Source organism: Anabrus simplex, chromosome 9 (genome assembly GCF_040414725.1).
Source record: "Anabrus simplex isolate iqAnaSimp1 chromosome 9, ASM4041472v1, whole genome shotgun sequence".
Lineage (NCBI taxonomy): Eukaryota > Metazoa > Arthropoda > Insecta > Orthoptera > Tettigoniidae > Anabrus > Anabrus simplex.
The window spans coordinates 121540679-121565207 of record NC_090273.1 but is presented as its reverse complement, the minus strand read 5'-3'; the positions used below and the strand labels follow the sequence as shown (position 1 = coordinate 121565207).

General features: G+C 38.0%; 1 protein-coding gene across 1 annotated transcript in view; it reads left to right on the top strand.

The window, feature by feature from the left end:
- The window catches only part of unc79 (UNC-79 domain-containing protein), a 346819-nt gene that overhangs the window by 76084 nt on the left and 246206 nt on the right, over positions 1–24529 (top strand). Inside the window, exon 14 of the mRNA XM_068229169.1 lies at positions 16180–16322. Coding sequence (XP_068085270.1) covers positions 16180–16322 — 143 coding nt within the window. The remainder of the gene's footprint in view (positions 1–16179; positions 16323–24529) is intronic.

Below are 24529 nucleotides of genomic sequence, written 5' to 3'. Positions count from 1 at the left end.
TCAAGTGACATTTTACCATCAGGGGTATAATCTTCTGAAAATTTTGCCAACAGATGGACAAATACTAGATTTATCTTGTACATTTTGGAAGGAATTTGTCCATTATTCACCTCATTGTCAGAGATATGTAAAATGCTGTGGAGGAAAATTTTTTTTGCTATTGGCTTTACGTCGCACCGACACAGATATGTCTTACGGTGACAATGGGACAGGAAAGGGCTAGGACTAGGAAGGAAATTGACGTGGCCTTAATTAAGGTACAGCCCCAGCATTTGCCTGGTGTGAAAATGGGAAACCACGGAAAACCACCTTCAGGGCTGCTGACAGTGGGGTTCGAACCCACTATCTCCTGAATACTGGCCGCACTTAAGTGACTGCAACTATCGAGCTCAGTGGAGGAAATAATAATAATAATAATAATAATAATAATAATAATAATAATAATAATAATAATAATAATAATAATAGTTCTGAGATATCTGTGGAACAGCAGATGTGAAAGAAGGTGCGGGTTGGAATGGGTCTAACTACAAGTCCGAAAGATGAATTCAAATTTCAATAAAGATTATATTTTCAATAGACAACAAGATTTAACAAATTTTCTCTAGGTGAAATAACAATGAAAAATCAGGTACAAGTATAATTTTACAAACTCAAACACCAGTTCCGGGACCTTTACAAGTTCTGGGCTTGAGCCCCAAATTTCACAATCCTTGGGCAATTAGCCCACCTTTACACATTTTGTTCAAAGGGCAGAAATCCCCTTCATACCAGGAGCATAAGCTCCAAAAACCATACCGGGCCTCCTAGAGGCACTTTTACCACAAACAAAGAGCTGACCCGGTCTCAATTTTTCAAGCCTATTGAAGGCAATACCGTACTTTACAATTAACTGCCATCAAGGCACAACTTAGAAATATAAACAGCGGTATCTCGTACCCAATCTACTGGGCCTTCGCAGGAAGAAAAACAAAACGGGTTAAGTTAATGGCCCAAAATACAAAGATGAATGGAGGCGAGTACTTGCACTCCTACATGAAAGCTTGTTAACCTAAGTGACACTAGGCCGATTCAACAGGGGCTATTCCCACACTAGGGAGGTGACTCGTATAAGAAAATTTTAATACATAAAGAAAGAGAAGGAAATTGGTTACGAAACGTAGTCACCTCAGATCAAAATGAAGGGGAGCTCGAGAGGGTAAAGCACTCTCTATCCCCGATTTACAGTTAAAGTAACATGAAAATTTTACATCGAAATGGTATAGGTTACATCAAAAACGGTTTCGGACCTTCCCTGAGGATTAAACTGCTGAGCTAGCAAGAAAATAAAGATGTTAAACGGCCATTACCTTTTGAAGGGCTGCTGACTGATGAAAGAGGCGCTTCCCGCCTCCTGCTATACTTCCATACACTAAGCTAGATGTTGTACGAGTGGCCGAGAAACCAGAAAATCAGAAGCTTTTATACCCTCGTGGAAGATTCGAGACCTTTCATGAATAATTAAGACACACCCACATGCGTTTATTGGTCGGCTAAAAGTTACAAGTAAAAAATGAAGAAGAAACCTGTGATTGGAGGGAAATTAATTACAGAAATTACTGATTGGGTAAATTCAAAACAGTCGGAAAGAAAGGATTAATTTTGCCAACCCACCAACGAAAGAACGAAATTTAGTAAATACAACAACTTATGAATACAAAATATCTTCAAGATAGGTTCCTTCACTTCGCACCAGGGTGCATGATCATAGTTTTTGGTAGAGACATCTGTGAGAGAATGTCCACACTTCTTGATAATTAGTAAAAAAAAAACAATTTGAAATTAACACAGTGACATCTTCTGATAAACGGTTGAAATAATTCAGTTTTAAAGTTCAGAGTTTCAGCTGTAGAGGAGTACTTTAAGGCAGCAAATTCAAATGTGCGGCGTATAGGTGTACCAACTGGTATAATAATAATAATAATAATAATAATAATAATAATAATAATAATAATAATAATAATAATAATAATAATAATAATAATAATAATAATAATAATAATAATAATAATAATAATATTGCCTTTACGACCCACTAACTACTTTTACCGCTTTCAGAAATGCTGATGTGCCAAAATTTAGTCCTGGAGGAGTTCTTTTGCATGCCAGTAAATCTACTGACAGGAGGCTGACATATTTGAGCACCTTCAAATACCACCGGGCTGGGCCAGAATCGAACCTGTCATGTTGGGGTCAGAAGGCGGCCAGCGTCTCATCCGCCTGGGCCACTCAGCCCGGCAAGAAAAAAATCTCTTCTGTGAAAATGAAATGTCGTATGGCTTTTAGTGCCGGGATATCCCAGGATGGGTTCGGCTCGCCAGGTGCAGGTCTTTCTATTTGACTCCCGTAGGCGACCTGCGCATCGTGATGAGGATGAAATGATGATGAAAACAACACATACACCCAGCCCCCGAGCCATTGGAATTAACCAATTAAGGTTAAAATCTTCAACCCGGCCGGGAATCGAATCCGGGACCCTCTGAACCGAAGGCCAGTACGCTAACCGTTCAGCCAACGAGTCGGACATCTCTTCTGTGTTATCAGCTCATAGAAAATAGGTGTAGTGAACAATTTATTGTGAGAAATATAGTGTCCTAATTCAGGTTACTGTACAATCCCCTGCAGCAACAGTATGGCCATAAGAAGCTTTATTTCGTTCTTATTTGTTATGACTCGGTCTTGATCTCGACTCCTTTGTTTCATCTTACTAAACTGGGTTATATGTGCGATTTCTTGCTGGGCATCATTTGTCTGGGCATATTTCATCGTAAAAAGTAATTAAAATATTTCGCTCGGTTTTGTTTTCCCTAAAAACTCCCCCCTAACATCACGATGAAATTTCCTTTTCTACACTTTCAGTATAAGTTGACAAAGAACTGGCACTGGTTGGATTGGAATCACTATTATTGTCATCACTGTCACTGTCATGATTGCTACTTCAACTGGAAACGAACATGTGTTGTCTTTTTCGCAAGTGCTGAATATTCGCATCAGCTGGGCCTGAACCCTCTACATTCAAGCCTCTATATTTATTCTAGGTAAGTTCCTGTCATGAATTCCTCTTTGGCAGAACTTACTTCACTATGATCACTATTCTCCCCATTAAATTCCAACATTTCGTTTATCATGGCCAGTAAATTCTCTTTTAGAAATTTTAGCAGAACAAATTTAAGAAGAAAGATCGAATAGAACCCTGGTCTCTGCAGTTTGGATGGAAATCATGAATTGTGCCTGTATGCGGATGCATACGATAATAAATGTTGTGTAACTCGCGGTAAACACACACTCCAGTTGTGAAGGAAGAACACAAGACTGAGGATAATAAATCATGTCACAGTTCTAAAATGTCATCAGAGAAGTCTGTTCAGTATCATAATCTCTATAAACCCCTCCTACAGCAATATTATTGCATCCAAGGGACGATTAGGTGATGAGCTAAAGCATCAGCGCATGGCTAATGGGCTTTAGGTCGTTCTTGCCCAGATGTAAGTTGCGTTCTTTATGATGCAACTCATGGATGACACATTAGTATTGGAAGAACATTGTTGAATAAATTTACATCAGAGGGCAGACTCATCCAGAATATGCTACTGAAAAAGAAACAAACCTCTGCAGGCAGGTAACTGAGAAAAAAATTGAATCGGCGGATATATCCGCATTCCCCACCGAGCAAGCGACTTGCAGCTGCGGATCTCGCCGAATCACCCACCGAACGGGTTAAAATTAATACATTTTTTTATCAATACATTAATTTTTATTTATCTGTTTATTTTCAAATAGGGTATAAAATAATGTTCAGATAGCAAAAATTGAGACTTATAAGCAGAGGTGGCCAAGTCCTGTGGCCATTGCATAACAGGATGACCATGTCTGGATACCACTCTGGCTATCCCCTACCACTGTAATATTTGGATATAGCATGTGTGAGATTAATGTTTGCTGAGATTTGAAACAGACTGGGGATAAACAGAAGGTTTTGTTGTGGTAAAATCAAACTGATGAAGCAAAATCCACATTCACTGGCTTTGTTATCAAACATTATTTGACAGAGTTATATTTGACTATTTTTGGGTTTTTAACCATGGAATTTAAGGCCAAATACCCTTCCCAATGCCACATAATATAAATAATATAATTAAAACACTTTGAGTACAGGCACTAGTATTTATTCTCTTCAGTTGAGTATCAGCTCAAAACACCTGCACCAGGGCCTTTCCAGATGCTACATAGCATTCTTACTCTCTTCAGCAAAGCAAAGAACACTGTGATCTAAGATGGGGCATGTGTTAGATGTTTGGAATTTAGATGCATTCTGTGTTTGGAACAAGGATTAAAAAATAATAATTTGCTTTACGTCGCACTGACACGGATAGGTCTTCTGGGGACGATGGGAGGGGAAACAGCTAGGAGTGGGAAGGAAGTGTGGCCATGGCCTTTATTAAAGTAGAGCCATAGCATATGTTTTGACTCAATCATCATTCACTAACTGATCTGCATTAAGGGCAGTCACCTATGTGGCAGATTCCCTATCTGTTGTTTTCCAAGCCTTTTCTTAAATAATTGCAAAGAAATTGGAAATTTATTGAACATCTCCCTTGGTAAGTTATTCCAATCCCTAACTCCGCTTCCTATAAACAAGTATTTGCCCCAGTTTGTCCTCTTGAATTCCAACTTCATCTTCATATTGTGATCTTTCCTACTTTTAAAGACACCACTCAAACTTATTCGTCTACTGATGTCATTCCACGCCATCTCTCCACTGACAGCTTGGAACATACCACTTAAGAAACAATGGTAGGTTTTGGTCCACCCAATCAATACACATCACTTTACAAGTGAACTATTTAATTAAAAAATTAAATTATTTAGGGACATGTTTCGTCTCTATTTGAGACTTCATCAGAGTGAATTCCGACAAAAGAGTAGCGTTACAAAAATGAGGTTTAAAGAAAATGTGGTCCTTTGAGTTTTGTAATCTACCATATAATTTTATGGTTGATGAAGTCTCAAATAGAGACGAAGCATGTCCCTAAATAATTTAATATGTTTTTTAATTAAATAGTTCTCTTGTAAAGTGATATGTATTGATTGGGTGGACCAAAACCTAACATTGTTTCTCAGTTTTAACTGTATCAATACAGATCTATACAATGAAGTTCGTAAATTGTACATACCACTTAGTCAAGCAGCTCGTCTCCTTTCTCCCAAGTCTTCCCAGCCCAAACTTTGCAACATTTTTGCAACGCTACTCTTTTGTTGGAAATCACCCAGAACAAATCGAGCTACTTTTCTTTGGATTTTTTCCAGTTCGTGAATCAAGTAATCCTGGTAAGGGTCCCATACATTGGAACCATACCTTTTCCTTTACATTCTTACTACAACCCCTAAATACCCTTATAACCGTGTACAGAGATCTGTACCCTTTATTTACAATCGTAATTATGTGATTAACACAATGAAGATTTTTCCTTATATTAAGACCTAGGTACTTTCAGTGATCTCCAAAGGGAACTTTCACCCCATCAATGCAGTAATTAAAACAGAGAGTACTTTTCTTATTTGTGAAACTCACAACCTGACTTTTAACCCCGTTTATTATCATACCATTGCCTACTGTCCATCTCACAACCGCATCGAGGTCATTTTGCCGTTGCTCACAATCTTGTAACTTATTTATTACTCTGTACAGAATAACACCATCTGCAAAAATCCTTATCTCTGATTCAACTTCTTTGCACATATCATTGATATATATAAGAAAACATAAAGGTCCAGTAATACTGCCTTGAGGAATTTCCCTCTTAATTATTACAGGGACAGATAAAGCTTCGCCTACTCTAATTCTCTGAGTTCTGTTTTCTAGAAACATAGCCACCCATTCAGTCACTCTTTCGTCACGTCCAATTGCGCTCATTTTTGCCAGTATTCTCCCATGATCTACCCTATCAAATGCCTTAAATAGGTCAGTCGTGATACAATCCAATTGACCTCCTGAATCCAGGATATCTGCTATACCTTGCTGGAATCCTACAAGTTGAGCTTCAGTGGAATAAACTTTCCTAAACCCAAACTGCCTTCTATCAAACCAGTTAATAATTTCTCAATCATGTCTAATATAATCAGAAAGAATGCTTTCCCAAAGCTTACATGCAATGCGTGTCAAACTGACTGGCCTGTAATTTTCAGCTTTATGTCTATCACCCTTTCCTTTATACACAGGGGCTACTATAGCAACTCTCCATTCATTTGGTATACCAGTAGCTCCTTCATGCAAAGAATAATCAAAGAAGTACTTCAGATATGGTACTATATCCCAATCCATTGTCTTTAGTATATCCCCCGAAACCTTATAAATTCCAGCTGATTTTCTAGTTTTCAAATTTTGTATCTTACTGTAAATGTCATTGTTACTGTTACGGGGCTACCCGTGGAATGCAGAGGTGAAAGAAGGTGCGGCCTGGAATGGGTCTAACTACAAAGCTGAAATATTGATTAAAATTGCATTAAAAGTTATATTTTTGAAAATAGCAACAATTAACAAGTTTCACATAGAATTTCAGAGTTTTACAAATAACAACAAGTTAACAAATCAGGTACAAGACCAGAAAATACCAAGATATGGAGATAATTTAACAAACTGGGCTACAAGCCCCACTTTATACAATTCCTGAGCTCTCCGCTCACAACCACATATTTACCAAAGGGCAGAAAATCCCTAATAACATGGAGCACTTGCTCCCACCTAGCATTGTCAGGAATCCTAGAGGCACATATCCAAATGCTAGAAAGAGCTGACCTGCTCTCAATTTTTCCAGCCTATTAAGGGCAATACCAGACTTTTACACTAAATTGCCATCAAGGCACAGCTTACGTTAAATGAAACGGGGGTATCTCGTACCCAACCTACTGGGCCTCAGAGGAAAAAGAACAGATTAAGTAAATGGCCCAAAATACCAAGATGAATGGAGGCGTTGCTTGCACTCCTACATGAAGCCTTTTAAAACCTAAGAGCCACTAGGCCGATGAAACAGGGGCTATTCCCAAACTATGGAGGTGACTCGTATAAGAAAAATTTAAGACATTACCGAAAGGAAGAAAACCAGTTCTAAAATGTAGTCACCTCAAACTAGTATGAAGGGGAGCTCGAGAGGGTAAAGTACTCTCTATCCCCGAATTACACTTAAAGATATTTGAAGTTTTACAAAAATGATGGGAGATTACATGTTTATTACATAGCAAAGGTTTCGGACCTTCCCCGCGGATTAAATTGCTGAGCTAGCAAGAAATAAAGATGTTAAGTGGCCATTACCTTGTTGAAGAGCTGCTGCCGGATGAAAGAGGCATTTCCCGCCTCGTGCTACACTTCCATACACTATGCTAGATGTTGTTCGAGTGGCCCAGAGACAAGAAAATCAGCAGTTTTATACCCTCGTGGAAGATTCGAGACCTTTCATGAATAATCAAGCCACACCCTCTTTCTTTATTGGTCCGTCTTGAAAATACACTCAAAGTCGAAGAAGAAATATATGATTGGTCAAAAATTAATTACAGAAATTCTGGATTGGCTCAATTCAAAACAGGTGGTAAGAAAAGATTAATATTGCCAACCCAAAAATGAAAGAACGAAATTTAGTAAAGAGAAAACTTATGAATACAAAATTTCTTCAAATAAAGTTCTTCCACTTTGCACCAGGGTGCATGGTCATAGTTTTTTAGTAGAAACATCTATAAGAGAATGTCCACACTTCTTGATCAAAGGAAAACAAAACAAGTTGAAATCCACACAGTATTGACAACTTCGTAATCACAAAATTTACTGTAGTGACATCTTCTGAGAAACTAATGAGTTGATCCAGTTTTTAAAGTTTGGAGTTTCTCCTGTAGAGGAGTAGGGGAGGGTGGGTAACAGTGAGACACTTTTATTTTGGATCATCACAAAAGGAAAACAAATTAAGTTATTTACTTCAAATATGGCACATGCAGTTCTTCAAACATTACTCTTTTATTACCTTACAGAACAAATATCCTAATCTGTATCAACAAATTACAATAATAATATATTTGAAGACACTCACATTGTCTCACTCTTCCCCACCGATGGGGTACAATGAGACACAACCGGGGGAACAGTGAGACACTCATCAACGACCATCAACGAATGTCAATCAGTGAAAAATCAACCTGAAATGCAAAACAAGACTGCTGTCTCTTTGTTATTCCTGTCATTTTTGGCACTGGTAGTATCATTTTAATGTCAGTTTCAGAAACGGAAGCCACATCAAGAACATCTGGAATAGTAAATTTCCCTGCCCTATTTTTCCTTAAAAAGCTAATCTCTAAATCTCCACTTTCATCTTTTCCACTTAAAATCTTGCCAATGTAGTAAACAAGCTTATTATTCTTTTGTCTGAATTCTATCAGAACATAATCATCTACTGAAGGCGCCCTTTCAAGTGCTCCAAATGCCGAGGGATCGATTTGTGGACCTGCATCCTCGTCAGATTCATCATCTGAAGAATCATCTAATCGAGAAATTTCTTTTTCTTTGTTATCTTCATCAAGAACTAACACTTTCTTGGCTTCATTTCTTCTAGGTTCAGTTTTCTTTGCCATCATTTTGTTACACCGTTCTTCAATTGCATTTTTCTCTGGTGTGTCAGTTGCGATCATACTTCTTCCTTTTTGCCTTTTCTGACTAAGTTTCCTTTTCTCAGCCTTTGGGTATCCTCTTATTTGTTCTGGGCTTACAAATGCAGTCCTTTCAGAAGAAGGTGGAGGAGATGCACTTTTAGTTTCTTGCTGTGAACCGTCATCAAAAGATTGTATCCTTCCATCTACCACATTTTCATGTTCAGGCCTTGAAGATGGACCAGGAAGACTTATTGGTGAAAATGGATTAGGCATCAAGTTGCTGCAGTTTTCTGGTGTAGTTTGAGGCCGGTCAGTAACAGAACAAGGCAGAAAGTCAAGCTCACTGAAAACGTCTCGATCGTACGGAAAGATACCACACTTCTTGAAAGCTGACATGATGTTACTAGGAGTTAATGCCTTCTGGTGAGCATATCCAACACACGCCGCGACATCATAGATTGAGAAAGTTTTACCTGGATGCTGCATCATCCATGAATCTACTGCGCTATCATAAGCCACAGCGAAAGGCTTAAACACACCAACATCTAACGGTTGCAGCTTATTTGTAGAATGAGGTGGCACTGTCAGCAAAGTTACACCATTGGACTTAGCTAAATTTAGCACTGCAAGAGAAAGATGACTCTCATGGTTATCAAAAATTAGGAGAGAAGGATTGTCTTTTGAGCTGTGGGAATACTTTATGAAGTGTTTCATAACACGATAGAACAATTCACTGTTCATCCATCCCGAAGGTGTTGCTAATCCCAGGGTACCTGGCGGAGCACCAGTGATCATGTGCTCCTTAAAATGTACCCTCGGAAATACCATAGCAGGAGGCAGACTATTTCCAGATGCACTCACAATGCAGCATGTCGTTACAAGTGTACCTTTCTCACCACTTGTGACCTTACTGACTTGTTTGATTCCCCTTTCTGCTATCACCTTTGGTGGTTTCTGGACAGTGACTGTGCTGGTTTCGTCCAGGTTGAAAATCCTTGTTCCATCAGCAAATTTATTTGTCCTGGATAAGACAATGTGAAGATTGTCATAGAAGATCATACAATTATGTTCATTGAAAGAGGTTGCCCTTGACAGACTGCATCCTTCTGGTGTACGGAGGGATAATTCAGGATGGCGTTTAAGAAATCCTCTCATCCATTCAATTCCTGCAATCCTATTGGTTTCCCATGTTTTGGGCATTTTGATTTTGTTTTCAACAGCCATTTCATAAGCTAACTTTCGACATTCGATTATTGGCAAACCATAAAACATTTTAGAGCATGTTATTAAATAAGATGAAAGACTAGCCTCTTCATTATCAGTGAAAATTTGATTGACTCTGTAATTTGGAGTCATACGAATAATTTCCCCAGGGTTATCTTTCCTTTTCTTGACATATCTAGCCAGTGTCTGGAATGATAAATTGTATTCTTTTGCAACAGATCTCAAACTCCTCCCTGCTGTAACTTGCTCAACAGCTGTGCTCATCGTCTCACTTGAAAATGTTCCTATCTGAGTCTTTCTCTTTGGATTTCGTGGCATGTTGTTGAGATCTGCAACAATAGAAGCCGTTCAGAATACCTATTCTTGCCTACAGATTATTTAAGAAGCGACATTCAATAATAGTTGCATTACAATTTAACTCCCCTGTTTATGGGGAACAGTGAGACACTGTCTCATTGTTACCCGCTAAGACTTGTCTCACTGTTCCCCATCAGCCATCGTCATATGTATTCCTCATTCCACCATAACCTACCTGCATGAACAGATTTAATGTTTCATGAAACCAAAGCTATAGATGGCCCTTTCTATTTGGAAAATTATTTCCAATATATTCTCGTCAGGAATAGAGATATGTACTACAGAAGACACCACGGAAAATATACTTTGCTCACCCTAAGAACACATTGGATCACAAAAGCAAACTTGCAAGAAAGGCAGCCATTTGCAAACAGGATTATGGGTATGGGGTGTGTTTCAAAATGCTACCACAAAAACATCACTTCATAATTATTCTCTGGAAGCGGTTAATTTGAAATGTCTCACTGTTCCCCGTGTCTCACTGTTCCCCACCTTCCCCTACTTATTGGCACAATATTTAAACTTGCAGCGTAGAGGTGTACCTCCCGGTACAGTTACCATAGGTAAATTTTAATATTTCTTTAGTATTAGTCACCTCCTCTATCTGGACATTATCCTTGTAACCAACAATCTTAACATACTGCTGAGTGAGTACTTATGCCTTTTGAAGATCCTTGCATACACACCCCCGTTGTTCATTAATGATTCCTGGAATATCCTTCTTGGAACCTGTTTCTGCCTTAAAGTACCTATGCATACTCCTCCATTTTTCACTAAAATTTGTATGACCACCAATTATGCTTGCCATCATGTTATCCTTAGCTGACTTCTTTGCTAGATTCATTTTCCTAGCACCGAGCTCGATAGCTGCATTCGCTTAATTGTGGCCAGTATCCAGTATTCAGGAGATAATGTGTTTGAACCCCACTGCCAGCAGCCTTTAAGATGGTTTTCCGTGGTTTCCCATTTTCACACCAGGCAATTGCTGGGGCTGTACCTAATTAAGGCCATGGCCACTTCCTTCCCACTCCTAGCTCCTTCCTGTTGCATCATCGCCATAAGACCTGTCTGTGTTGGTGCAACATAAAGCAACTTGCAATTTCCTAGTAAGTTCCTTCAATTTCTCCTTACTTCCACAGCCATTTCTAACTCTATTTCTTTCCATCCTGCACCTCCTTCTTAGCCTCTTTAATTTTCTGTTATAATATAGTGGATCTTTACCATACCTTTAAAGGTACAAACCTGTTTTCACATTCCTCAACAATTGCTTTAAACCCATCCCAGAGTCTGTTTACATTCTTATTTACTGTTTTCCACCGATCATAGTTACTTTTTTAAAACTCCTTCATGCCTGTTTTATCAGCCATATGGTACTGCCTAATAGTCCTAATTTTAATATCTTCCTTTCTTTCACATATATTTTTAACTACCACAAAAACAGCTTCGTGATCACTAATACCATCTAATACTTCGGTTTCTCTATAGAGCTTATCTGGTTTTACCAGCACCACATCCAGAATATTCTTCCCTCTAGCTGGTTCCATCACTTCCTGAATCAGATGCCCTTCCCATATTAACTTATTTGCCATTTGTTGGTCATACTTCCTGTCGTTTGCATTACCTTCCCAATTGACATTTGGTAAATTGAGATCACCCGCTACAATCACGTTCCTTTCCTTATCATTTCCCACATAGCTGATTATCTTATCAAATAATTCTGAATCAGTGTCTGCGCTACCCTTTCCCGGTCTGTACACTCCAAAGACATCAATTTGCCTATTATCTTTAGAGATGAGCCTTACACCTAGAATTTCTTGTTTGTCATCTTTAACCTTTTCGTAGCTTGGTAATTCTTTTTTCACCAGAATGAATACTCGCCCTCCTACCTTTCCTATCCTATCTCTACGACACACACTCCAGTTCTATGAGAAAATTTCTGCATCCATATATCAGTTCTCAGACATGATTCAACTTCTATTACAATATCTGGTAAGTATATATCTGTTAAATTACTTAATTCTATTCCTTTCTTTACAATACTTCTACAGTTCAGCACTAACTTTTTTATGTCATCCCTACTTGATTTATAGTTCCCTGTTCGCTTAACACTGCTCCCTAGGCCACCCCGTTTCCCTGAATGTACCACCCTATTACCCTTCTAAACAAATTTTCTAACTTATATGTACCACGGTGGTTTAAGTGAAGGCCATATGAGAGTAGATCCCTCCTACCCACCCATTAGGATCTAGAAATCTCACTCCCAGTTTCCCACATAACCCACTCCATAGTCTCACTTAAATCCCCAATCACCTTCCAGTCAGTATCCCTCCTACACAGTATTCCACTGATAACAATCTCCGCTTCCTTAAATTTTACCTGTGCTGCATTTACCAGGTCCCACACATTCCCAACTATGTTGGTACTTATACCTGTTTGTCTTACTTTGTTAGTACCAATGTGAAACACTACCACCTTCTCCTTTCCCTCCTCCTTCTCTTCTACTTTCCTCAACATCTGCCTTAACCTAATTCCTGGATAACACTCTACCCTGGTACCCTTTCCTCCACACACTTTCCTGACATGTCTGACAATGGAATCCCCCATGACCAGAGGCTCAACCCTACCCACCTCATTTGTTCCCCCTCCCCTCCTGGTCAGTCCTATCTTTGCTGACAGCTGCAGAAGCTACTTCCTCCTCCCTTTTCTCCATCCCATGACCCTGTTCTACCTGTCACTTTATATCCACTACTCCAGATTTCACTTTCCTGCCTTTTCCCTTTCTCCTACTTCCACACTTCTCAGCAACAGTTCCCTGTTCCTCATTTTCCATCAATTGTTCTACCTGCAGTGACTCGTACAGATTTCTCACAGACACCTGTCCTGAATTCAGATTCTGAATGGAGCCCTTAGCCTGCAATCTCTTCCCCCTTAAAACATTAGACCACCTGTCTTCTACAATTCCCCCCTTTCCTTCCCATCCCTCTTTTAGTATTAGTATTAACTGTCCTGAAGGCTATATATATATATATATATATTTTTTTTTTTTTTGCTTTTTGTTCGGGGCATTGACCTATGAAGATCTTTTGCCACTTGAAGGCTATATTAATATTGTGCTTCTTTAAAGTATTTGCTATCTGATGGACGGTTAGGTTATTATATGTTAATGTGGCAAAACTAGTTTTTTTAGGTTTGTCTGGGACGAGATTACTGGACAATTTAATTTTGATTTTATTAATTAAACGATTAACCACATAAATTTTAAACCCGTTAAGTTGAGCATGGTTCATTATATATTCTAGTTCAATTTACTGTACTTAGAATAACCCAGCCGTCCATCAGCTCGCAAATACTTTAAAGAAGCACAATATTAATATAGCCTTCAGGACAGTTAATACTAATCAAATAATATTTTTTAACCAGAATAAGGTCAATTATAATAGCAGTTATTATGTAAGGTCTGGCGTATATAGACTAACATGTAGACAATGTGGTTTTTCTTATATAGGTCAAACTGGGTGGAGTTTTTACACAATATATTTGGAACATTATAACACTCAAAAACATAACAAGTACTCAGCGATGAGCCAGCATATGAGAGAAATAGGACATCACTTTACATCTAAAGAGAAAGATCTTACTATCATTAGAAGTATAGGTTAAAGGGAAATTAATGAACGAATTGGAATATTTACACATTTTTTTGGACCAGGCCTATAATAAAACTAAAAATCTTAATGATGTCAATTAAATTAAAAATCCTTTGTACAAATTTACAGCTAAATTAATTTATATTGTGAATTCAAATCAGAACAAAATCTCTCATTTATTTAAATCTCCACACTCAAATGCTTCACCCACCATGCCAAACATTAAGCCCACCCACGCTGCTTCTATAAACTCCTCTCCAGCAATAGCACATACCTCCAAAGACCAGCCTACCCCCTCTCTCCCTCCATGCCCCGCCCCTCTATTACCGCATCGATATAACACCAGGAGTAGAAAAGTTATTCAGGCAGGCACTGCCAGAACAGACAGATCCACCTAGTATGAATTGAACGAGTGAGTTACTTTACATTCATGGGGTATTATTTTAATTGGTTTTTGTCGCAACGCATGCTCTAAATTGTCAGTTAAAATTTCATTTTTACTTCATTACAGATAATCGTAAGATCCCTCCCAAGGCCAAGTTATATATCAACGGGAATGATTATTCATACAAGACTGTATTTAAGTATCTAGGATGTTCCTTCCTAATTATGCAGCAGCCTAAAAACTAAGAAGCAGCCTAAGATTGTATTCTTCACAATTCACTGTCATCACATACGACAGGAAACCAAGACGCTTATATTTTCATGCACAATAATATTTAATGTAGTGTTAAACAATCGTACCCAGTACATATAACAATTGGTTTAAGTCTCCACTTGTGGTTGACAACACATTTAAACATTGGTTTCGTCAAGTGTAAGTGAACAATATAAGTGGGTCAAATGAGCCTCCGATGATTATACTCTTTACCTAAGACTCATGTTAGATTAAGAAGATCCACTTTAGTTTTGAACATTTTTAAAAATTAGGTAGAATAAGACTGACAAGTTGTAATTGTGTTAATAACACCATCAATTTATGTCACCCACTTTTATGTATTGTTCACATTTTAAAAAATATTGTTATGGCATGTTAATTTTAAGAGATTATCACTGAGTAACATCAACATTCATATTTCATACTATATATGGTTAAATAAGGTCCCAGACCTTGACCTTAAGGTTGTCCACAGGCTGAAGATGCTCAAAAAGGGTGAAAAATGTACCTGATAAGTCTATAAGTTCAAGTAGAATACCACATTAAACGTGGAATGTATTGAATAGGTGGTTTTCATTAAATTATCTTTGAGATATTTATGCCTAAGGTCATCTTCAGTATGGAACAATAATGAGAGTTGTAACTTATAAAGATAGTATATATGCATGAGAGAGCCTATGAAGTTACCAAAGCAGCTACAGTCTCTTCAGACTCACCATTAAAACCTTAGCCTTAATAGTATCCTATAATATAAGTTAAAAAAAATACATTTCTAAGTTTCTTTGCTTCACACAAACGCATTACAGAAAAAGAAAAAATATCTTACCAAATAGGGTTTTAAAATCTTTCAATTTTCATTGTTTTCATATTTTTACAGATTAATGGGATTCTTAAAACTACTACACAACCAGATAGCTTATTTTATTAATATTTATTGAACTACTATCTATTCTTAATTATGAGTTTACTCACTTTTGAGTTTTTGTCTACACACACACACACACACACACACACACACACACACACACACACACACACACACACACACACGAACATCAGCGCGTCGAACTCATGCTCTCCACATGGCTTCTCACAGGTCAATGTCAATCCATAACAGTTCACAATAGCAAGTCTCATAGTACTCCATGTAGTCATCTGATGGAGTTACTCCTGATGAATGACTTTTCATGGACTTGTGACTATCTTTTATGCTCACATTCACTTGCGATTGACACACCCAAGACTGGCTCATTTGAGACCAACTCTAAAATGACTGGTATGTGCCAGATGTATTCTTTATATAGGCCCATAGAAGATTTAGTAGTACCCACCTTCACATCATTTTAGGTGCCTCAGCCATTGTTAATTGGCTTCCAGCTTCTTCTAGGAGCTTCCCTATCACAGGGCTCAAAAACCTGCGAGCCCCATTATTTTGCTCATTGCTGGTCCTGTCCATATTGTCACAACAGCACAACAATTATAATCTCTCGCTGGCATTATTAACAACTGTCCCACACTCAGTCTTGATTGTCATAATATCAATATCTTTTAGTAATGTATACATTTTCTAACAGTATTACTGAAATATTTCTTTGTGTTTAGTTTTCTTTCCTTCTTTTCTAGCTCCAGTAATAGAAAATGAGTCTGAAAACACCTCAGGATTATCAGATGATGAGGCTCCACCATCTAGACCCATGGAGTTTCAGACAGAGAATGAGATCCATTTATCATGCTGCATTCTTATGTTGGATGTTCTACAAAAGCAGGTATGGCATGTATCTCTCTTCACAGCTTAATATTTAGAAATTTATTTCATAATCAGATAGTTCATGCATAAGCTGGCATTTCATTATAATTTTTTTTAGATTTATTTAGTTTCATCCTATACTCCTCCAAAACTTTGTCTATATCATTCAGCAGTTAACTGTTTCTTCAGATTTTCTGCAGTCACAGAAAAAATATCATTGTAAATCTCATAGTTTTGATTTCCTCTCCTTACATTTTGGTTCCTTTTCCAAATTCTTCTTTGATTTCATTTACTGCCTTTTCTATATAAACATTAAAAAGGAGGGGGTCAAACTGCAGTCCTGCCACCTCACTACTTTCTGGATAGCTTATTTCTTTTGCATAATACTCGATTCTTATTTTAGTTGGGGTTTTGTACAGATTGTATTTGATCCTGTTTATCTTCAGAGTATTGAATAGTTTGGGCCAGTTAGTGTTAACAAAGATCTATTTTTTTTACAAGTTGCTTTACGTTGCAACTGACACAGATAGGTCTTATGGCAATGATGGGACAGGAAAGGGCTAGGAGTGGGAAGGGAGCGGCCATGGCCTTAATTAAGGTACAGTCTCAGCAGTTTTTTGGTGTGAAAATGGGAAACCATGGAAAACCATCTTCAGAGCTTCCAACATTGGGGTTTGAATCCACTACCTCCCGATTACTAGATACTGGCCACACTTAAGCAACTGCAGCTATCAAGCTCGGTCAACAATGATCTTTTCCAGATCTACAAATGTCATTTATCTGGACTTGTTCTTCTTTATTCAATCTTCTATGATCATACTTAGTATTGTTTCTTGAGTTTCTTTCTTCAGAAGCTAAACTGATCTTTTCCTAACTTGGCTTCAACATGTCTCTCTGTTCTTTTGTAAATAATACATATTAAAATTCTGCATGCATGACATAGTAAACTATTGTCGCGGCCACCAAATTAGGCGGGTCAGAGAAATTACTCTGTTGCCAAGGTTATGTAGCAACTGGAGAAGAAATGTCTAACTCAGCACATCGTTTCAGAGCGCGAGGCAGGTTGCTCTCTCTCAAACTCCTGATGTTACTTAATACAATGTTTCGAAACAAATTATACTACAAGCTTCAGAAAAGACTGCTGATTTGAGTGGTATAACTATTTTCCACATAAATCACTTTAAATAATTATTAAAATAAAATCTTGAACGAGTAAATTTAAATCCGTAGAATCATATATTGAAAATTTCAGTAAGCAGTCAAGTTTTTATTTCTTCAGCCAATAAAATTTTTTCTGCGAGAAAAATGTAAAAGATCGCCTGACTTACATTTTTTATCTGAAACATATTTTCGTGAGTCTTGTAGTTTTCCTGGAAAATTACCCGGAAAGCGATCATGTAAATGACACTAACTGAGACAGTTCGGGGCGCGTGCGCCAACACAGACTGCAGGACGCCATAAATACTTTCGGATTACATATTAATCTGTATCGGTTTTATTACATAATAGCTTTGAATATTTGAATACTGTATATTGGGCTGAGTAATATAGAAAAAGAACTACTTTAAAGAATAGGTTTACACTAATTTACAATGAATTAAGAATCATTTTTAACTAAAAGGCAGTCTAAGATTTCTTAGTCACTGTCATCACTCATCTCACTATCTGTCGAGCCGTCATTTACACTGATGATGAATGACTCCATTATTTTGTCCCTTATTATTTCCTTGGTCCAATCATCTGCTTGAGAATTTTCCGCGCGATTGAAGCACTTTTCCCAGTCTACAGCAGTCACACGGACGATGGCTTCTGACGTGAGTTTTTCTACTTCCTTTATTTAGAATGTCTTGTTCCTCTCTGCCACTTCTCTCTTGACTTGAGCCCAAATTATTTCAATTGGTTGGTATAGGCAGTGGTAGGGTGGCGGCCTTACTACCTCATGGCCCCAAGAGAGAGCTAATTTATCAAGTTTTCCTTGGAGATGAAAGTATTTTATGGTTGGATGATTATTTTGCTTCATGAACACATCTCTGGACCGAACGAAAGCCAACATTACACATTTTTGCAGTCAATTCTTGGCTTTTCTTGAAGCTCACAGTCTGCAAAATATTTGAGTCAGCCAACTTCTGCACGTAATGCAATACATTCACAATTACGGATTTTGTCTGGCTGGCTAAATCCTTCTTCTTTAGCCCTTCCAACCGACGACGCTTCAGAGGAGTTTCTTGTTTGTTTCTCCCACTTACTTCATCCTCTTAAGATAATAGACCCGAAGAAACACCAGGCTGAACACATTCACTATCCATCTTTAACTGCATTTACGGTGCGAGCTCAACAGCCACATGACAGGGAATGACTCGGGTAAGGTGGACTGGAGCGTGATGTGAGTATAATGGTGTGTCAGTAAGAGAGACGAAAATGCTTTGCTTGGCATATAATGTCCAATAATGGACCATTTATATTGGTATTATAAATTTACTCATTCGTAACAAATATTTCAGAATCCCTCTGGGAATCAACATGTAAATCATCTGATGGCCAAGCAGGCATCAATTTTTGGTAGTGACACAAAGTCTCCCATAGTGCATTGGCACTGCTGGTGGTTACAATTAGCCTACGCTGTGGCCTCCGTGGTGTGCACTAGCCAGCGTCTTGGTAGGTGTGCTAGGTACCAACTGATGAGTCCAGCCTAGCACACGGGGGCGAAACGCTGGCAAACAGGAATGAGTTAGCTGGAAAATTTATAATGTCCAATAACGGACCATTTATATTGGTAATACAAAAGCTATATTATCACTAATTTCATGGCGGATGGATTACTTGTCTTCACCAGACTTTCAAGTAATTGTGACAGGCTCTGGGGGCCAAGTAGTGTTCGATGGCAACCCAAAAATCATTGATTTTTTAGAAACTTTTGTGCTAGTGGAGTTGGTGCAGATAGTTGAAGAAATCGGCATCACAAACAACCAGTAGAAAACATTTAACTATCACCACATTCCAGGTTTGGAAAGTATTTTAAAATATCAACTTATATACTTCTAAGAAGTTACATGTATCAGTTGCCTACAGATTTTAGGAAATAATATTATTTTGGGCTCTTTACTTTGTATAAAGATAATGCACGCATGGGCACATAAGTGTAATTTTGTTTTCTCTCAAAATAATATTAAACATAAGTGTAGGGTTTTCCATTTGCATTTAGATTTATAAACAACCAATATTTACAAACATTTTAAGCTAATCACCCCACTGATAAGTTAAAAATTGAGGCTTCTACAATTTTGTTTACGTACGAATGAAAAAACTCAGCACTGAGGTACCAAAAACCCAACTGGTAACTCAGCACTTAAAAGGTTAAGAACAGGAATGACAACATTAATTTCTAAATCGGATGACACTTCTCGTGTATCATACATTTTGGTTACTAAATGGAATAATTTCTTCGAGAGAAGTTTCTTGACCGGGCGAGTTGGCCGTGCGTGTAGAGGCGCGCGGCTGTGAGCTTGCATCCGGGAGATAGTAGGTTCGAATCCCACTATCGGCAGCCCTGAAAATGGTTTTCCGTGGTTTCCCATTTTCACACCAGGCAAATGCTGGGGCTGTACCTTAATTAAGGCCACGGCCGCTTCCTTCCAACTCCTAGGCCTTTCCTATCCCATCGTCGCCATAAGACCTATCTGTGTCGGTGCGACGTAAAGCCCATAGCAAAAAAAAAAAAAAAAAAAAAAGAAGTTTCTTGTATCTCTTCTGTTATCTGGAAGCAAAATCCTTTCAATGTTGTGTTCAAATTAGGAAAGAAAACAAATTTTTTTTTTTAATGCTAGTGGCTTTACGTCGCACCGACACAGATAGGTCTTATGGCGAAGAACATAGGAGGACTGGGGAATGACAGTCATGCTGTTTTTCGCTGAAAATTCTTGAATTGGCAACACCATATACACAGGAGCATTATCATGATTGAGAATCCAAACTTTGTTTGTCTACACATCAGTCCTTTCTTTCTAACCGTCTCCCTCATATTCCGTTTTCTTCTGCTTATCCCAGATATTTATGCACCCCCTGTGGGTGGGGGACGCAGACGAAGAATACACCCATGGTATCCCCTGCCTGTTGTAAGAGGCAACTAAAATGGGCGACCAAGGGATTATTGTATTAGAACCATGACACTACTTGTGATTAGTACCACCACGCGGGGAACACCATGGGTCACTTTTACTTGCGCATAATAACACTGTGTTAGGTATCAAATAGGTTTGTAATTAGTAGCACGCAGGAGCACCGTGAGGTCAGCCTTCCACTTAGAGTGCACTGTCGGCATTTACAGTACCTGTGATTAGTACCACTATATGAGCGACACCATGGTTCTGGCTTGCCTATGATTAGTTCCCACTATATGAGGAACACCACGGGATAGTATGAGTCCCTGTGGTTAGTACACTTATGTGATGAACACCATAGGTTTGTGTTGCCTGTAAATGGCACCGCAATGTGCAAAACACCATAGGTCTGTATTACATGCGCAAATTTCATTACCTGTGAGTAGTACTATAATGTGTGGAATACCACGAGTCTGTGCTACTTTTGATTAGTACCGCACCATGACAAATGCCATGGTTCTACTTTTCTAGCGATAAGTACCATCATGAGGGGCAGATGACTTGAATTTTGGACCCCTTTAGACTGCAAGCATCATTGATTCAGTATTGTGCTATAGAAGCAGTCCCTTGGTCAGTAATACTATTGTTTTACATCAGTTTCTGTGAATGTGAGGCACTGCAGGTCGGATCCACTGTTTGTTTTAAATTCATATCCATTCATTCTTCGTCCTCACGTTTTGAATTCTGGTCAGTGGAGGATTTTGGACCTTTAATTTGTCATTCCATTTCATCTCATTTTGTACCATTAAGGGCCAATGACCTAGATGTTACGCCCCTTCAAACAACAAGCATCATCATCATCATCGTCATCATCGTCATCATCAGATATTTATGGGGTTGCTGGATGGAGAAAACTATGGTAAGATCCAGGGTTGGAATTTTATGTTTCCGGAAGATGGGATAGGAGTGGTAAAGGTAAAAGCTTACCAGTACAGGGGTTAGAATAATTGAATCAGTCGGAGCTGAAAAGCATTAAGTCAGTTTTCACTACTTTTCAGGAGAAAGAAAAAATGTAATTACTCACGGAGAATGTATAAGAAGCATGCAATGTTGATATTATACATTGTAAACCAGATACTCTCACTATATTTGCGTTAGTGGAAGGTCAATTTTAAAATAACAATCAATGAAAAGAATTTGACTGAGTGCTTTTTAGCTCCGTGGTCAGTTTAACATTCATCTGTAATGAATATATCACATGGCAGTTTTATTGACATGTATTTTAATAACAAACATATGTAAGTCCATTACAAATATAATTTACAATACCACACATGATATGAAACATCACAAGGATTCCCTTTCACTTACCGTAGTTGGCCAGTTCAGAATATCCTGGTAGAAATCGAGTCCCTCGTGTTGAGCATACTGTATTTTTTTCCAGTGTTCTTCAGCTTCTTTAAGTTTATGAACAACTTGTCCTTCCTTATGTGCCCTCTCATAAGGCATTGGGGGGCTGATTAAAAATTTATGTTTTCCCAGATAAAATGTATGTGTAACTGGCAAGTCTACGTAGACTGATGCTTGAATCACTCCAGTCTGGTTGTTATCGTATTTGAATTCGTATTTGAAATCCACCATGCATCAAAATTTATCACCTCATCATATTCCACGATGTGAACTTCAACATTTTCCCTACTATTCGCTATTATCTCTACAGGGTGTATACAGTCCACCAACAGTTTTTAGTTTCTTCTTGAATACACCAAAATTTCTGTCGCAAGGTAAATATGAATGTCCACATTCAGGAAACTTGTGAGTGATAGATTGAAATTTGCCTGTACCTGTCAAACCCATACACATTCTGACTACGGTATGGTTTTTATTTTGGCCAGGACACCCATCTGAAAATAAGTGGAGGTGTTTCACACTTTGAGGAATATAATGCGTTATGTAGTGGTTCAAAAAAGAGCATGCTTCATTAGCTCCCATGATAACGATAGACTACAGTGTGTCCAGTTTTCAGATCATGTACGTTAAATACATTAACCCACAACTGATGCAGGTAAAATATTTCTTGCACTGGAATCCTAGGCAAAGGAAGATTTTGCATTAAATCAAAAGCTATGATGCCCGAGTCCTCATTATGTTTGCATAAGGATTTCACTTCTTGTAAAAACCTATAAAAATTATGACTCCTGCGGAGATGGATCATTTCCAGTTCAGCCTTTGCAGCAAGCTTTGAATTTTTGGAGATGTGAGGGCTCTTTAATTTTGAATTGAGTTTTTTGAACAGAGAACAAACATCTATCTGGGGTCTTCCAAATTTATAATCAAAGTTTTCACGGAAGTATTTCCTATAATAATTATATTTAACAGTTGTGTCAGGGTATGCACCAGGATTTCACACAGAGGCGAGCATCCAAATATTGGTCTTCCTTCACAGAATAGTGGGGATATTTTACAGGAAATGATGTTATATGATCATGTATAGCTTTATTAACTTGTTCAGAAGATTTGTTAAGATTATTTCATGCTTATCTTTTGGCACTTCTCCATGAAGCAGAGCATGAGTTACGTTATATAACAGTTTCATACCTATAGCATGTAAACTTCGGAAAGCTTTTTGACACACCAATATCCTTCTTGAACCTACCATGACAAACTATTGAAAACTTTAAGATCGCTCCTTCTGTTCTTCTTCGGCATTGGGCTGGTGCTGTTTGACATCACTTCCTTCAATAAGGTCTAGTAAATACAATTCTTGGGAATCTTTGCTTAGCAGATCATGGAACTGACCAGAATGTTTACTTTATGATTATCACCAAAACTTTCAAAACAATGCCTGTGGCACCTACAAACATAAAAAAATAATCTGAATGAGATTACTTGCACGATTCTTATCTTAAAAATACGAGCAGTTCTACGTCACAGTCCCATATTCCTGGCCAGCTCACTGCAGACAACGATATTGCTGAAAATGAAAGAGAATAAACCAGCTGGATTTATATCACAACCAAAAAAGTATCTGTAGAAAACTTATCTAAACCTAATTCCTTGGCCACAAATTCGATGTTACCTAATCAGAAATAGAACCCAGGCCTCCTCCTAGCTGTTATGATAAGGACACAACTACTCCCGCACTTGCTGCTACTTATGGGCAGATACACTGTGTTTACTAACCTGCAAACTTAACTTGTTTTCTTCTCATTGATTTTCTTCCCACTGTAGTCTATGTAAGGTACTTTTCGGATAGCATCTTTTATAATGTCTTTCTTATGAAGACTGTCTTATCTGTTTCTTTTAGGAGACATAATGCACAAATAACACACACTTCCTGTAGTGAGCAACCAGAAAATGCCACCAAATAATATAGCACGTGAATCTGCGGAGCAGCCAACATTAAGTCAGTGACTTAATGCTTTCCTCCTCCGATTGCACTACACATAGCAGTGGTTTCTGCTATAAACAGAAGGCTGACCTAATTCCTTCTTATGTCATTCAAAGGCCCTTGGTTCAATACCTCAGAATATTGAATAATTTTAAAAATGTGCAATTCTGACTTCATGCTTTTCAGCTCCGACTGATTCAATTGATGGATGGACTGAAGGCAAACATAGAAGGAGAAATTAGGAGGGAAGAAACCCAACAAATATACTTCAGTAAATGCTGTACTAATTAATTTACAATAAATATTCTCTGAATGAAATTATTAAAAAGAGTTAACAATTAAAAAGGAAAGAGTAACTTCATGACTAGATAGAGAAATATATATAATTTGATATTAACAAGATAAGAAAGTGAAAGTGTGCTGAACTTCGTAATATTAAAAGTGAAAGGAATTTTACAATTACATTTATTAATTAAATAGGTCTGAATTACAAATAGATGAACCCTAATGCAGAGCAAAAAAGAGTTAGAGACTTATTAGTCCATAAATTTACTTGAAAATGCCCAAAGCGAAAGATCTTCAAAACACAGTACAGTGAAACCTCGTTAGTACATTTCTGCAGGGGACGGCGAAAAAATCGTGTTATGCGGGAAAACGTACTATTGAATATCCCATTAAAAACTATCCAACAGGGAGATGGTATCACTTTACACATTAGTACATTCACATTGTGTGTGT